Source organism: Triplophysa dalaica, chromosome 1 (assembly GCF_015846415.1).
Source record: "Triplophysa dalaica isolate WHDGS20190420 chromosome 1, ASM1584641v1, whole genome shotgun sequence".
NCBI lineage: Eukaryota > Metazoa > Chordata > Actinopteri > Cypriniformes > Nemacheilidae > Triplophysa > Triplophysa dalaica.
In genome coordinates this window covers 20,515,127-20,531,365 of record NC_079542.1, presented here as the reverse complement: position 1 = coordinate 20,531,365, position 16,239 = coordinate 20,515,127, and the positions used below count along the sequence as shown (strand labels likewise).

Genomic DNA, 16,239 nt, shown 5'->3' with positions numbered 1-16,239 from the left:
TCCCTGAGAGGAGGAAGGCGAGCGGGTACTAAACTATCTCAGCGACTGGCCTATCTTGGCACACTCGCGAGATCTGTTATGTACACAAAGGGACCTGGTGCTCCGGCACCTAGGTCGATTGGGACTCCAGGTCAACCAAGAGAGGGGCAAGCTCTCCCCAGTGCAGAGCATCCTCTTTCTCGGTATGGAACTCAGCTCTGTCACCATGTCGGCACACCTGTCCGCAGTTGTGCCCAACCAGTGTTGAACTGTCTGAAATGAACATTTTTAGGCAGACAGCGGTCCCCCTGAAACAATTCAGAGGCTCCTGGGACACATGGCGTCCTCGCGGGCTAATACCCCTCGAGTTGATGCACATGACACCGCTCCAACACTGGTTTCAGAGTCGAGTTCCGAGGAGAGCGTGGCACACCGGCAGCAGGCGCATGGTGATGCCGCCCTGCTGCCGACGCACCATAACCCCTAGTCTTTATGACTTTTTCGACGGACTCAGGTCCCTCTGAGCAGGTTATGAGGCAGGTCGTGGTGACGACTGAAGTCTCCCTGCAGGGGTGCGGTGTAGTGTGCAACGGGCACGCAGGTGGGGTGTTGGACGAACCCCCGCCTGCGCTGGCATATCAATTGCCAAGAGTTGTGGGCTATGCTACTTGCACTGAGCAGGCTACGGCCTCTCGTGCGAGACATGCACGTGCTGTTCCGAGGACAGCACTATAGCTGTAGCGAATACAGATCGTCAGGGTGGCGTTCGCACACAGCAGCTAAACACAACTTGCTCGACGCCTCCTCCGGTGGAGTCAACAGGTGACTCGTTCCCTGCAGGCCACACACCCCGGGCAAACTGAACTAGACAGCCGACGTGCTTTCTCGCCAGTTTATGCCTCGTGGAGAGTGGCGACTCCACCCCCGTGCAGTCCAGCTCATTTGGAGGCTGTTCGGGTAGGCCCAGGTAAAACCTGTTCACCTCCCGTAACACCACCATTTGCCCGCTTGATAGTCCCTGCCCTCGGCACGGATATCCTTGCGCACAGCTGGCCGCGGGATGGGCGGAAGCACACCTTCCCCCCCCCAGGAGCCTTCTTGTACAGACTCTGTGCAAGGTCAGGGAGCAGGAGCACCAAGTGTTATTGGTTACACCACACCGGTCTAACCGCACTTGGCCTCAGAGCCGATGCTCTGGACAGCGACTCCCCCTGAACCATTCCCCTGACAGAGGACCTGCTCTCTCAGGGGAAGGACACGTTCTGGCATCCCAGATCAGACCTCTGGAACACCCATGTCTGGTCTCTAGACGGGACGAGAAGATCCTAAGATGGCTACTCCCCCTATACGGCTGAGACCATCACCCAGGCTAGGGCCCCATCTACTAGGCGGTTACACGCCTCTAGACGGTGCCTCTTCTCGTCCTGGTGTCTTTCTCAACGAGAAAGACCCACTGAGGTGCTTGATCAGGATTGTGTTCCCCTCCTCACGAGACTGGAGACTAACATCTCCCTTCCACACTGAAAGTGTATGTAGTCGCTATTGCCACTCATCACGACTCAGTCGGTGGAAAGTTTCTAGGGCAACACGACCTGGTCACCAGGTTCCTAAGCAGCGAGAGGGCGGAATCCGCCTCATCTCCGCTCCATACCCTCTTGGGACCCTAAGTGGTCCTGGGGAGCCTCAGGGCCCCCCAAAGAGCCCCTCGGAGGTTCCGATCTTCCTCATAGAGTAAGACGGCCCTCCTGACGGCGCTCACTTCTTTCAAGAGGGTAGGGGACCACCGAGCATCCTCCGTGTCCCTGGATTGCCTTAAACTCGGCCCTGGAAACTCTCACGTTATCTTGAGACCCAGGCCCGGATGCGTGCCCAAGAAGTTCCCACTACTCCCTCCGGGGCCAAGTGGTGAACTTGCAGGCGCTCCCCATAGGGGAGGAAGACCCAACCCGATTAGTGTTGTGTCCAGTACGTACTGGACCGCACGCAGAGCTCTGAAGCTCTGACCAGCTCCGTGTCTGTTGGAGGACAGCAGAAGGGGAAGGCTGTCTCCAAACAGAGGCTGGCGCACTGGGTCGTGGACGCCGTTACGACGGCATTCCGATCTCAGAATCTCCCATGCCCATTGGCAGTGAGGGCTCACTCCACACGGAGTTTAGCCACCTCCTGGACACTGGCAGAAGCGCCTCTCTAGCAGACATCTGTAGAGCTGCGGGTTGGGCTATGCCCAAACACCTTCGCAAGGGTTAACAACCTTCGCGTAAACCCGGTGTCAGCCCACGTCCTGCGTGGCGACATGTAGGACTGGCATCCGGGGGGGCGTATGCCTGCGAAAGCACCTTTCCACCCTCTAACAGGTTGGGTCAGTGTGCTATTTACCTTTTCTTCTTACCCGAACACATCGCTAAGAAACTGGTACCTCACCAGCCTCCCTTCTTACCCAGACACTGGTTAAGAATAGGCATTCCATCCATCACCAAACAAGCACCCCCTGGGGGCTGGCTGGGCAGAGCAGCCTTCCCCCTTAGGCCGGGATACCATGTGAGCTATCACAGATAGCTCTAACCGGACCTAGTGCTACCGGACGTCTGTAACACCCCCTCCGTGGGCTGTTCCGTCTGATGTATCCTCATGAGAATGGTTCCCACTCCTGGTAACCCATGAGCTTCCCCAGGTGGGCCTCCACCTCGCGGTTAACTACTCAGTCCGCACGTTCCATGCGTTCTCCTCCAAGGACGAGACCATACCTATATCCACCATATTCCTCCCCACGGGTAGGAGGTGGCCTCTGTAGCGCTTCTCTGATTAAGAGTCGCGCTTACCCGGTGTAAACTGATCTGGATGGCCTCTCGCCTATAGAGAGCTAAGGCCCCGTCCGTGAAAGTTACCGGTCAGGGCTGTACCCATCTTTCTCCAAGAAAGCTCTGGAACCCCCCGACCACCACACTGGAAGGTTACAGTCTCACGAAAGCTTCGAGATGACACGCCCAGGCTTGTTACCGTCGCTTCGCTAGAGATTGTGACGCGATACAGCGTTGTGGCGTTTTCCATAGGCAACCCCATCTGTCGTTCTCGACACAACGTCGAGAGACCGACAGAAAGGGAACGTCTTGGTTACGTATGTAACCTCAGTTCCCTGATGGAGGGAACGAGACGTTGTGTCCCTTATGCCACGAACACGTATCGTATTCTGCTGCAGTTTGAGAGGTCTCAGGCTCTTCAGAACAAAGGTAAGTGAATGCTGCACGCCGGCCTCCTTTTATACCGGATTTCCGGGGGCGGAGCCCGGCATGCAAATTGCATTCGCCAAATTTCATTGGCCTTTTCTATAGTAGTCAGAGTTGATTGGTTCTCAAGGGCGAACCCCATCTGTCGTTCTCGACACAACGTCTCGTTCCCTCCATCAGGGAACTGAGGTTACATACGTAACCAAGACGTTTTCTTAACTAAGTTCGGGAGGAGCCGGAGCATATGATCAAGCCCTGCTGACGCGCATTAACAATCAGCCAATCCGCTGCATCACAGCAGCTGATTCAAATTAATAATCACCATTTCAACCTATCAGACCCAGCGAACCTTTCAATAAATAGGAAACCATTTTACCTGCACTTTTTCAGTCTTTCGACATCCCTCCACCACCCCGGCTCCTCTCCAAGAACTCGCTTTTTTCGCAGGACTCCGGTGGGTACTCAGTGTTCTGGTTGGTTCCGAGGGGGGATGTTCTGGGTTCGACAGGAACCGGCGAGCTTGATGCACTACCCCCCCAAGACAGCATGCCAAACAAGCTTTCCTCGCTACTCCTGCTAAACATAAATCAGCTGTATATGCGAACTAGTGAACAATTTCTCAGTGAATTGACATTCTGAAAGCTGTTTTGATGGCCATTGGTGAGTCAATTAGAGGGCCATGATTGCTAATATAAGGGGGAAAAGTGGAAAAAGTGGATGTCGCCGAGTTCTTAGAAAGAGAAGCGCTCACTGACTCCATCTGCCTCTACAGCACATACAGTATAAGAGTTTTAAAAAGCAGGACAATTGATTGACCTCTAGAAGGTTTATTTTTAGATTTAAGTCGGTAGCAGTGCAGGAGCCGGTGTGCCAGTTCAGGAAAAACGGATGTTAATGTATTGCTGCAGTCTTGGCTTTTTAGAAAGCAGATTCTAGTCTCTGTTAAACAAGGCAAGAAGGCTGTCAAGTTTAAACCTCACGCCTAGCTTTTCACTCACCGTGGCACAATGTTGGTCATGTGACAATACAAGTAATTTGATTTGAATGATGGCATCATAATATGTCTCGGCGAGTGTCATGATGCCCACATTTCCATATCACACAAGCAGAATACTCCCTGCTTTTCCTCACACGGCCACCTTCACTCTTGCTTTTCAGACCTGCGTCTATATCCATTAAAATTGTATCAGCTCTCATAGTGGGAACACACACATTCGCACACACAACCTCCTCACGTAACGTTTTCGCCTGATAAGCCCGCACTCATATAACTTATCAGCTGTACAGAGGAGGTGGCGACACAACAAATAACTTCAATAATGAATTATTAACGCTTGTTCACAAACAGTGCCGGGCCCATGCGAGCCTGAGGACCTCATTGATGGGATTATCTTTGCTGCCAACTACCTGGGCTCCACACAGCTCCTGTCAGAGAGGAACCCGTCCAAAAACATCAGGATGCTGCAAGCTCAGGAGGCTGTGAGCCGGGTCAAGGTACAGACCTTCTGTATTTCCCAGCCCAAAGACTGTCGTTTTATTTTAGCTTGGTTCTCAAGCACAGAGGATGTGGTATTGCACATTTCTCAGTGGACAATGAGATCAAATGAGATTTGTTTGTTTACACCCCAGGACTTGTTGATAAATCAGTAGTTATGGGATTATTTTTTTGCGGTGTAGGAGTGTAATCCCCCTTCCTCCCAATTAGTAGCGTAGAAAACTCATGTGTTGCCATAAGAAACATTCAAGTGAATTCATTGTTTTAAAAGGACATGTGGCATAATCAAACAGACAAGAAGTCATTCATTCAGACACGATTTATGGGTAAAATAAAACAAACTTATTGCACACTAATACTGTAATGGAATGCTATGTTTAAGAAAAAAAAATTGGATCGGATCGGATACTTGGCCCTTTGTTGTTGCAGAAAAGATTTCTCAATCTCACAAGATCTCTCTTAACATAGTTATGCATTGCTGTGAGACTGTGTAGGATTTCTGAATAATTTGAAAAGGATGAATCCATAAAATACCCTTATTTGTCTTTTTTGTTGTTAGGAATTGACCATAGATTGGTACTCCAGTCGGGAAGAATAAAATCAGTGGAAATAAAACAACCCTGTTGACAAAAACAGCATATCGCTGCTGTCCTTCTGAAACCTTGTATCTCAATTTGTATATTTTTTTTATATTTTGCTATAAATCATTAATATTAGTCACCCTTTATTTTTTTGTGTCACTGGGTTTTGCAAATATCTAACCAATAAAAAGTGTTTGTTAACACAATATTTAATAACTTACAATATTTGATACTGTGTTTATTCCTTTGCCTGAAAAACAGCTAACTTGGGCATACAAGGTTTCATAAGAACAGCGATGATGTGCTGGTTAGGTATGTTTTGAAGCTTGGAATCTGATTTGATCTGGTTTAAGCTGCTCCTGAGATGGTTATGAGCTGATCCTGAGCAAGAGCTAGTTGCTTAGTGCCATCTTAGAAGCAGCGTATGACCAGCTCATAACCAGCTAAGGACCACCACATGACTGGTTTAAACCAGCTACCATGCTTAAAACTAACCAGCATAAGATGTTTTTTCAACAGGGAAGCATTTGTGTAGATTCCATCTGTTTCTGTATTAGAGTTTTTTTTGTTTTGTTGATTGTTCTCAGCAATGGAACACACTTTAACATTGTCATAACCTGCTGTCCTGACCAAAGTACAATGATTCTCAATTAGTTTCAGACTGCCTCGCTATCCTCAAGATAGACTTCAATTTAGTTTGCCGGGGCAGGAGCAGTTTCAGAATAATGCATCTGAATCACTTGAATGAGTGGATACAGCAATGTAACTTCAAGTAAAAGGATCCAGAGATGTACTGAAATCAAAGAATGACTAGGGTCTATATCCAAACAAACATATTATTGCCAAGAATCATGATACATACAACATGGTAGTGCCAAGCCTGCACTGTTACAAAATAAGGTATTGAGACAGAATTTAGATTCACAAGCAGCAATCTTTTTCCCTTAGTTATATTCCCTCTTGCATTGTATGCTGCTTTAGTAAGAGACAGTTAGCATGTTGAAACCCCAGTGATGTTCTCCTGGTCAACAGCTGGTGTTTAATTTTACATGAGGTGCTCCACAGTGGCCAACTAAGCCGCTCCACATTTAGAAACATACCAACAGTATGGCAAGGACATTGAATCACAGACAAATATGCAAAATTTGGCAGCTGGGCCCGTTGTGAATATTAAGTAGGACTATGCCTCATTAAAGCAGGATAATATATAATATTAATGTATTAATAATAGCTTAATCATAACTTCATGATTATCAATACTAATATTATTACAGAGCTCTCTGTCGTTCACTAGCACAGAGCTTATACACTACAGAGCCCCGCAGTAGGAACTTTTGACCTAGGTCGTGCCTCTCTGGTCCCCGTGCTGCCATTGTTCTCATACCGCATTCTCTTCACACTACTGAGGGCCAAACCAATCGCCCCTCTCTCCTGACATCCATTAAATGCCATTCAAAATGAAGCCATGGCAACAAACATCTCTCTCTCTGGCGGTCTCTCTGGACTATCTCCGGTATTATTATGTGGCTAGATTCTCAAAAGTTGAGATGTCGCACAATCCTCTCTCTCTCCTTTTTTACTTTCCGTATCTGGTTCAGGCACACATTAAACTCTGACACGCTCACACACCTTCTCCTGGTCTCTGCAGTTGATACTGTGTCTGTCTACAGCTGAGTGCGCAGTATGTCATTCCAGAGCCTGAGGACAGAGTGAATCCTCAACCATCTAAAGAATAAAGACTGAAACCTGAATAAACCTGAAGTGTGAATGCATTTTAATTTCATGGTTAATTTGTGCGTTTGAATTGAACTGAGGTAGCAAACAAGATAATGAATTGGAAAATGTCAGCCAGCTCTGTCACATCTGGTGCACATAGCGTCCATAGGGAAGAATGAAGTTATTCACTTGTTCACTTAAAGATGCATTTAGGATTGTGGTCAACGACACGAGTCAAATGATAAAAACACTACGTCATACATCGAAAACCAACAAATATGAAAAAACACTTTATCTTGTAGGCTACTTCACAAACGCATTTTTTAGTGGTTGAGATGGTTGAGATTTTAGTGAAAGAACTCATGATTTGAAAGTAAGCTAATTCTGAAATTCTGTGTTTTGCTCCACCTTGCTCTGAATAACGGCAGCCGTACATATGCCAATATCATTACACATGCTTTCTTTTGCTTTCTGCCATGGAAAGCAAGATGTAGGGCTTTTCTGTGTTAGGCAGGAAAACTTTGAAAAAGCATAATGTTTTATTGAAGTGTATCCCCGTAGCCTCCAGACTCTAGAGTGATGCAGTATTTATGCAACCCTCATCGCCCACACTTTCACACTCTCACTTCCCTCTTTCAATCTCTTACTCTCTCTCTCTTTCTGCTCCACTGTCTTGTGCTGTTGATTCATCTCCTCCTCCTGTCTCTCTCTTTCTGCAGCGATGGGTAGTGTTAAAAAACAGAAATCATTGACTCCACCGATCATCCAGCAGATGTATGTGCAAGTGGGAGCTGAACTGGATCAAAAACACATCGTTGGAATCCGCATACAAACTTTAAAGCACACACGAACCACTCAGAATATGTGGGTTGTAATGAGTGTCATTATGGAGATATTTCAAGACACTTTCAACCTCTCTCACTTTTATTGAAGGGTTTATGTATTGTATGGCTATTCGATACAATCTCAGTTGTGTTATAAATGTGGTATGTGTTGTTTAGGATTATGTTGAGATGTAGCACAGAAAGCATTGTACAGTGTCCCCATCACGTCTACTCTAACAGCTTTTGTTCTCTCTGAAGCCACAATATGCCACAAGATGATAAACAGAGAATTTGTTGTGAGATTCTGACAATGAATAGACCAAGATATCTGGGTTTAGCATTTTACAGTGATTGTTCACCCAAAAGGAAAATTATGTCATTTATTTGTTCACCCTCACATTGTTTCGCATTAAATCAGTATGAGTAAAAAGTGAGTGAGGAAAGAGGGTTTGAAAAGACATAAGAGGGAATAAATGATAACTAATGATAAATAGTCTGTATGATAACAAAATCTGTATATCACTGCTTTTTAATCAGTGCTTATGCATTACAAAGCTGTAAAAATAAATACTCCACCCCCAAAAAAAATGTTACCAACTGACATTTTTGGGACATTATTAACTACCATGATAGGAAAAATATAATTCATCAAAATTAGAAATTTTGAAGAATTTAGGAAAGCAAACTTTGCACCTTTGACTGCAATTACCTTTTTTCATACTATGGTAGTCAATGATGTCCTAGAAATGACAGTTGCTAACAAATGTCTTTATATATGTATATATATATACATCTCATTTGTGCCTCACGCTTTCTTAAAAACTGCTTTAAACATAAAATTGAAATAAATTAAACTTGAACCGGAAGATAGTATCGTTTTTTACTTCCGTACATTTCTGAGTGAAAAGGAATTTTCACTCAGACGGCCAAGCCGTCTAATTTACGTCATTCGAGATGGATAGTCATTTCAGGGCAGAAGCGCATTTTCAGATTTTAAGTAAAGATTATGAGGCTAGATGAATTTATTTAAGAAAATCACCCACATTGATGAGCGATTTACTATAAACGCTGCAATATTTCATGAAAAAATAAGAATTGTCATTTAATTTCATTGGGACTTTACAGGCCCCCTAATCTAGCCCTTTTACAAATTGTAATATACATTTTAGGAGTCCACAGACTGTGTCTGTGAAGTTTCAGCTCAAATACACCACATATGTTTTATTATACTGGGCCCTACATGGCCATTTTTGCCTGTGATGAGAAAGGCTGTTTTGGTGTCTTTCTCTTTAAATGCAAATGAGCTGCTGGTCTCTGCCCCCTCTCCAGCAGAATCCACCATATTCTGGATTAGGGGGCCTTTAAATTATTTAATTATTTCCTTCATGTAACCAAACCCACATTTGCATGTCTTATGATTTGCTGTAAGTGTGTGCGGGAGGGATGCTGCTGCATTTTGTGTTTGTTTGTGTTTGCATATTGAACACATATGCCACACACAGCATGCAGACCTTGTGTTTGATTGTTTTTGGCTGTTTTTTAATCGTATTTATTTGTATTTATTTATATTTTTTTACCCCCATGCCTTTTTGCTGCTCCTGTGTGTGGCGACCCGTGTACTGTCCCGAACACCTCCCAGAGGGTACAGAAGGCAGCCAAAATCAAGAAAAAGGCGGTGTGTAGAAAAAATAAAATAAACGGACCGAGAAGAAAATGCCTTTCTTTTACCATCTGCTCCATCTGTATGTGCTCATCATTTGTGTATGTTTCATAAGTGAAGTGAAGCTTTTGATCTCACTGGCTGGGATCAATGAAGACCTGCTGTCTCACTCATGAAGCCAGGCACAGTCTCGACGAACGTGTCCAGGAGGTAGTGCCACTTATTATTGGTTGCGTTTTACGAAGTAAGACGTATTTTTATTGACGAATCATATTGTATGATAGTGGCTTTTTATTCTGATCAAATAATCATTTTCCTCGGATTTAAGGAGTTATGGTTAGAGGATTGGGACCGTTTTCTTTGACATTGACATCTATATGACTTTGTTCCAGGGCTATAAAAGACTTGGCCAAGTCACAGTGACCCTATTCATGGCTTTCACGTGATGTCACGCAGCGGTGCAACTGCCATTTGTAGGACCGTACAGCAACATAAGTAGATCTGTGATAAGAGCAAATCTAAAAGAAATGGGTTCATGTTTCACAAAATCCTTGTAGTACGGACCTGAGCGGTCCCTGTTGGAAGAAAAAAACATGCCCTGCAAATCCGTGGCCACAGTTTTGTTATTGGGTTCCTCTATTAATTTCTGAAATCTGTACAAAGTAATTCATAAACCGTGCTCACGCTTTTGATTCCTTACAAATGTAATGACATTTTTGCAAGCAGTTTGTTTTGGATGTTTATGTAAAAATACAGAAAGTTATGAAACCTTTTTAACATACTTCAAAGTAATATCAACAATAATATCAAGAAAAGTAATAAATAGGCTAGTAGGCTAATTATGATTTTTGCCATAATCACACAGGCCTTAAAGGAAATTAAAGTATTTTTTTTTTTTTTCTATTCCAATATAAGACAATGTTGATTCTTTGATAATTGATAGCCTACTGTAAAAGGATTTATTTTTTATATATTTTTTAATTTCACATGGACTTTGCTGTGTGGAGAATAACATGATTGTAAATAAAGCCTAATCATGTTACAATAAATAGGAGAAAATCGAAAAGCCAGTGGACAGAAAACAGCTAAATCTGCTAAATGCAGGGATGCGCTTCTAAGTTTCTCATGTGGAGCTCACGCACGTTTTTCTTATTATTTATTTTAAAATCTGATGAAAGTAAGACGAAATGCCCATACCATTATCAATGATTTGAATTAATAAACAGGGAATTAATAAAAATATATATTTGTTTCTGTACTTAACATTTCTTAAATCTACATTTACATTTTACATTTCTATAATCAATTTCTATAAATGTAATGTACGATCAAATTTCAAGGTAAAAATAAAAATGGCAAAACAGGGAGAACTGTGGGAACGGATGTTGAAAGCGTGACCATAGTTTACGTATTTGTGGTGCGGATTTAAAAAATGAATGGTACTATTAACAAAAATGAGGGAACGGATTGGAAACTTGTTGCTATGTTTCATTAATCTATGGACAGGATTTATTAAACAGAGTATAACATTTACAAAACTGTGGCCTTGGATCTGAATTACTTATAGGCTCTGTTATACAGAGAGTTGTGCTCAAGTCCTCAAGAAGGTGCCCATGCCATAAAGGTCACGTGTCTGAAACCAATGAATTGACATTCCAGCCTCTTTATTGGCAAATATATGAACTCCAAATGTCAAGGCTATTTTTCAAATAGACTTCACTAGAGTACTACTAATCCTTCATAGAAACAACTTACAGTCCCCACGCATAACCGCTCCTCATTAAATACTCCGTTAGCATAACTTGAGCAGAAATGTGCTGACAGACAGGTAAATGTCTGGCACTCTTTCTTGGACAGAGTCTGACAGCTGGTTAAGTGTTGCCATTCTGTTATTTCATTTACACATCTGTCATCATCTCAAGGCACACCCTTGCTCCACCTCACTGCACCAAATATCTCTCTTTCCCAGCCTCTGTTTCCTTTACCCTGCTGTCTCGTGTCAATCATCTCATCAGTTGAAACCTCTGCATGGCTTCTGTTTATCACTGGAGGCTGTATAACTGATGATTATTGTCGGCTGTTCTGTCTGTCGGTCTGTTAACCTCACTGTGTTTCTCAGTTGTGGGCTTTGATTCACACTTCATTAAGTTACTGTGACCCACTGCAGCTGTATCGATGCTTTTATCTACTGAAAGCCTTTGATTGTGAAATATCCCTTACCTGCTGTAATTGATTATTAATTTGGAGAGACTATATAAATGGTTATATTAACAATGCTTATTTTTTCTGTATGGACCATTAGTATGGCAGTTGACAAAGGTTAAGCAAAAAGCATGACAATGGGAATCCTCTGGTGTATTCTTCTATTGCATGAGGTTGTTCTGTTTCCTGAGGCCCTTTCATGAGTCTCTATGCGTTACAGCATGGGTACATTGGTGGCCTCTTGATCAAACGGTGGGTGTTTTCTCATAATTTTGGTTTTGCTCTTTTTGTCTGCAGAGCCCAGAGGGAGACGCTCAGACTTTGACTGAGGTAGATCTTTTCATCTCAACTCAAAGGATCAAAGTACTGAATGCAGACACCCAGGTGAGTCCGAACATCCAGCTTTCTGGCACTGCAGGTATCGTGATCACATTTTAAACACCCAAATAAAAAAGCGGAGTAACTGTAAGTGCATATTAATTTGACAGGTGAACTGATTGAATTCTATGAATTATGAATTCTAGGATGCTTTCCTCATCAAATAAACCCAAGACACAACAGACGTCAGACTTTAGAATGACTTTATTCCTGGCAAAGGCAATTTCTAAAAACACACAAGATGATAGATGATAGATTCAGTCTAAAGGGGAAGATTAAATCCTGTGTTGATAGATGAACATTTCGACAGTTATACTGTAAACATTTAATGTAATAAAAGGAATACCTGTTAATATTCTGAATAATTACTATATTTGGAGAAAACCAATGTTCAAATGCTCTTTTTATTTAATGTTATATGTAATTGAAATATTTAAGTATATTTTGCTGTAGGGGATGTGTGTCATAATAATGAAGGTGTTTTGTGCTTTGTGGCTTATTTTCAGTTGTACATTTGACAACAGCTCCTTCTTTCTCACACTGGCAGTGTAACCTAGTTGTAAACATAGGGTTGGGAGCGATGGATGATAGGCAATGCTTATTGGTACATTTACAGCCCTGGTACTGAATAAAATGGCTTTGTATGAGTTCTAACTGAACAGCAGTGAGTGGGCAGGCTGGCACAAACATTTTGTTATGTGCTGCAATGCAGTGTCTGTCCTTACACTGACTGTCACATCTCACTGTGCGGAGTGCGACTCAGTGTCTGTCTGCTGGGTGTTAAAGATTCATTACACTGCTTGCAAGACAATATTGTATTTGTATTCCTTAAACATTTAAAAGATCCAAAGAATTAAACTTAGTTAAATAGATAAGCCCGATCCACTTAAATACACCATTTGCACTTGAACTGAAACTTTGAACTTTTAATGAAAGATAAAACTAGATTGTTTTAAGTCAGTTCAATATATATATTTTTCAATATAATATAACATCTGAATAATGATTTATTGTCATGATTTATTGTGATTTAAAATTATTAATATATATAAATTAGTCTTAAAAGTAATAAAATAATTAAAATAAACAATTATAAATTAAAATAAACAATGTTGGGCAGTTTAAAAAACACTTTAAAAGTTTTTAAGAAATAAAAAATGAACAAAATCAAATAACAAAATCAAAAAAGTTGCATTATTAAATATGTTTTTAATTTACTTGATTTTGAAATTTATTTTATTTTCATTTATTTAATACTTTTTATTTATTTAATGGTTGAACATTCTTCATGTTAATTCATTCTTGTTTCTATAATTTATTTTATTAACTTTCCAAAAACACTAAAAATGATAACAATTTGTTTATTAATAGAAAGTGTTAACACACTCCAATAACATAAATAAAAACGACTATACTAATAAACTAAAAACATACATTTACTTATTAATAAATTAAGGTTTACATACAAAATGATCCAAAGGATGCTTTAAATTAATTACAAAACAAAATATGCAAGTATTTAAAATAAAATGTTAAAAATATTGGCAACATGGTTTTGTGTCAGTCACAAGTTATTCAGCGCCCTTGTATTACACCATATTTAATTTCACAGTAACTATGTGTTGGTTCTTGCATGTAGCTGACTGAAATCAACATGCATGTTGGGTGTCATGACAACTACAAAGCAACTCAGATTTTCATTTACAGATGCATAAGAACACACAAAAAAACACATGCTAGCTATATAATGTTACATTTCTTTAACACTACACTAGCTTTTCTGCCTTGAAAGTATTATTTCCTGTAGGAAATGCATATGTAGTTATTATTAGTGACTAGAACAGAGAGCATATTTTTCAGATGGCTTCTAGTCAAATATAAAATATGTGCATAAAATAAAAAAAAAGATGAGAGATTTTAGATAAATGATAGTAGCAGTGATAGCTTGTGCCTGACAATGTTTTTCCCAGTCTTTGAAGTAAACACAGATCATTACACTGGGCCCTATAATTTAAAGAAGAGCTGCTATTAAATGGAAATATGCATCACGTGATGTACACATCGGTGTGTGGACTGAATGGAGATGCTGTAGGAAATTCCCCTGTGCTACTGTTGAGAAGGGTAAAAGAGATGTGTGATGTATATGATTCATTAATTCTCTCTGCTGGATATGATGTTTGTATATGAAAGCGAGTACATCTTATACATGCTTGTACTCAGATATCCTGTGCATTGAATATTAAGGGCATTTCGATGACTTTTTGATGACACATACAGTGACTTAGAGAGCTTTTTTACTATATAAAATGTCAAGGTCGTCTTACTGTTAGAAAGCTAAGATGGTTGTGGTTAACTTTCTGTTGAAATATCTGGTCAAGTTACCCAAGAATGTAAGCTTGGAGTTTTTTATCAAATGTTCTAAATAGGAAGATTAATGAATGTGAGGCTTCCAGAAAGGCATATTAACATTGTGCCCTTGAAGGGTAGATGCTTAACCCCAGGTTTCATAAGGGGTCTGTTGCTAAGAAAATGTACTGCAAGTGCAATTGGATCAAAATGCTGAAAAATGATTTAAGAGCAGCAGTATACCTAAAAATTAAGCCTCTCTGCCTTGCTGCTTCTGCTGCTTTTCTCTGCTTGAAACCTTCCGCCAGCAAAAAGAAAGTCATTCGGGTTATGATTAATACCTTTGTTTCGCTCATGACAAGTGAAATGTGCTTGGGTGCGTTGCTACAGAAGGTTAAGTAACTGCTTATTTTGTTTGTATTTTGCAGGAGGCCATGATGGATAATGCATTACGCACAATTTCATACATCGCTGACATCGGAAACATTGTGGTTCTGATGGCGAGACGTCGCATGCCACGCACCGCCTCACAAGACTGCATCGAATCCACCCCTGGAGCTCCTGAGGGCAAGAAGCAGTACAAAATGATCTGCCATGTTTTTGAGTCAGAGGATGTAAGTATGGATTAGATAAACATATGTCTTATATATTTATTATATTATGGGGAGCTTTAGATTTACCTGCGACCAGTGGCAATCCGTGACTCTTCTTTAGGGGAAGCAGTAATGCAAAGCTCGGCAAAACATCGATTTAACCCATCATGTCAAAATACGTGGCTGCTCCAGACGCGTCCAAAGGGTTTTTAATAAAAGAGACGCTCGCGTATGTTAGATACTCACTTAGTCTCATGTGTAATCAGAGTTAAGTGTTAATGCAGTGTCTTCTGAACGCGAGCGTCTCCAGCTTTACATATTCCTGTTCTAATGGTCCTAGCTTTCTCTCCGCCACAGCACTCTCCTCCGCATTGCAGTTGTTCCTCACTCATGCTTTCTAATTACACCCTTTGACGTACAGGCCAATGAGTGTGAATGTGTGTCTGTGTGCTCACAATAGAGTCATATTAAGTTAGCCCTGCACTTCCTTATTTTTTACTAAGCCTGTTTTCAAAAGCTTCTTCATTATGGCCATAAATATCTGATTCATAAAGAAGTGAACATCTTGTGTGCAACAGTAATTTAAACTGTTAAATCATTTTAAAACGCACTCTCAAATGCTGGGATATTTTCAACATAGCATTGGGTCAAAAAAACACAAACCCAGCTGCTGGGTTCGATTAACAAAGACAAAGTACACTACCATTCAAAAGTTTGGGATCACTCATTCATTATTTATTTATATCTTTCCCACATTTTAGAATACTTGTAAACTCAACAAAACCATGAAATAATAGATGAATCTGTGAGAATAATGTTGTGACTAAAAGCGTTCAAAATAAATGAACTGTACATTTGTTTTAGCACCGTCACAGTAGTCAGCCTTCGACTACAATTAGCAAAATCCTTCTCTTGACATTTTATAAGCCTTCTTGATGTCTCCACGTGGGTCATAACGCTTCACTGTGTAAGCTCTTTATACACCTCTGAAGGTAAAGCTTTGTATATTATATCGCATTTCTATCAATAGATCCTCCCAAAAATGACACACTGAACCCTTGATATGTTGGCACAATTATATTTTTGTCCACACAAGTAATTTCCAACATTGAAACATACATTTTTTAAGAGCATGAGAAACATTTTTGTCAAGTGATCCCAAACTTTTGACGGGTATGTATATTTTGGACACAGCATTTTTGGTTAAAACAACCCAGTATAGTTTAATTTAAAACCCAACA

At 41.2% G+C, this 16,239-nt stretch overlaps 1 protein-coding gene across 5 annotated transcripts in view; it reads left to right on the top strand.

Moving 5' to 3' along the window:
- Window positions 1–16,239, top strand: part of apba2b (amyloid beta (A4) precursor protein-binding, family A, member 2b) — an 84,190-nt gene that overhangs the window by 61,553 nt on the left and 6,398 nt on the right. For 4 of the 5 annotated variants that reach the window (XM_056747645.1, XM_056747673.1, XM_056747637.1 and 1 more), the window contains 4 exons: window positions 4,552–4,697; window positions 9,459–9,494; window positions 11,979–12,065; window positions 14,834–15,019. In XM_056747645.1, coding sequence (XP_056603623.1) covers window positions 4,552–4,697; window positions 9,459–9,494; window positions 11,979–12,065; window positions 14,834–15,019 — 455 coding nt within the window. The remainder of the gene's footprint in view (window positions 1–4,551; window positions 4,698–9,458; window positions 9,495–11,978; window positions 12,066–14,833; window positions 15,020–16,239) is intronic. The other variant, XM_056747665.1, reaches the window with a different exon arrangement.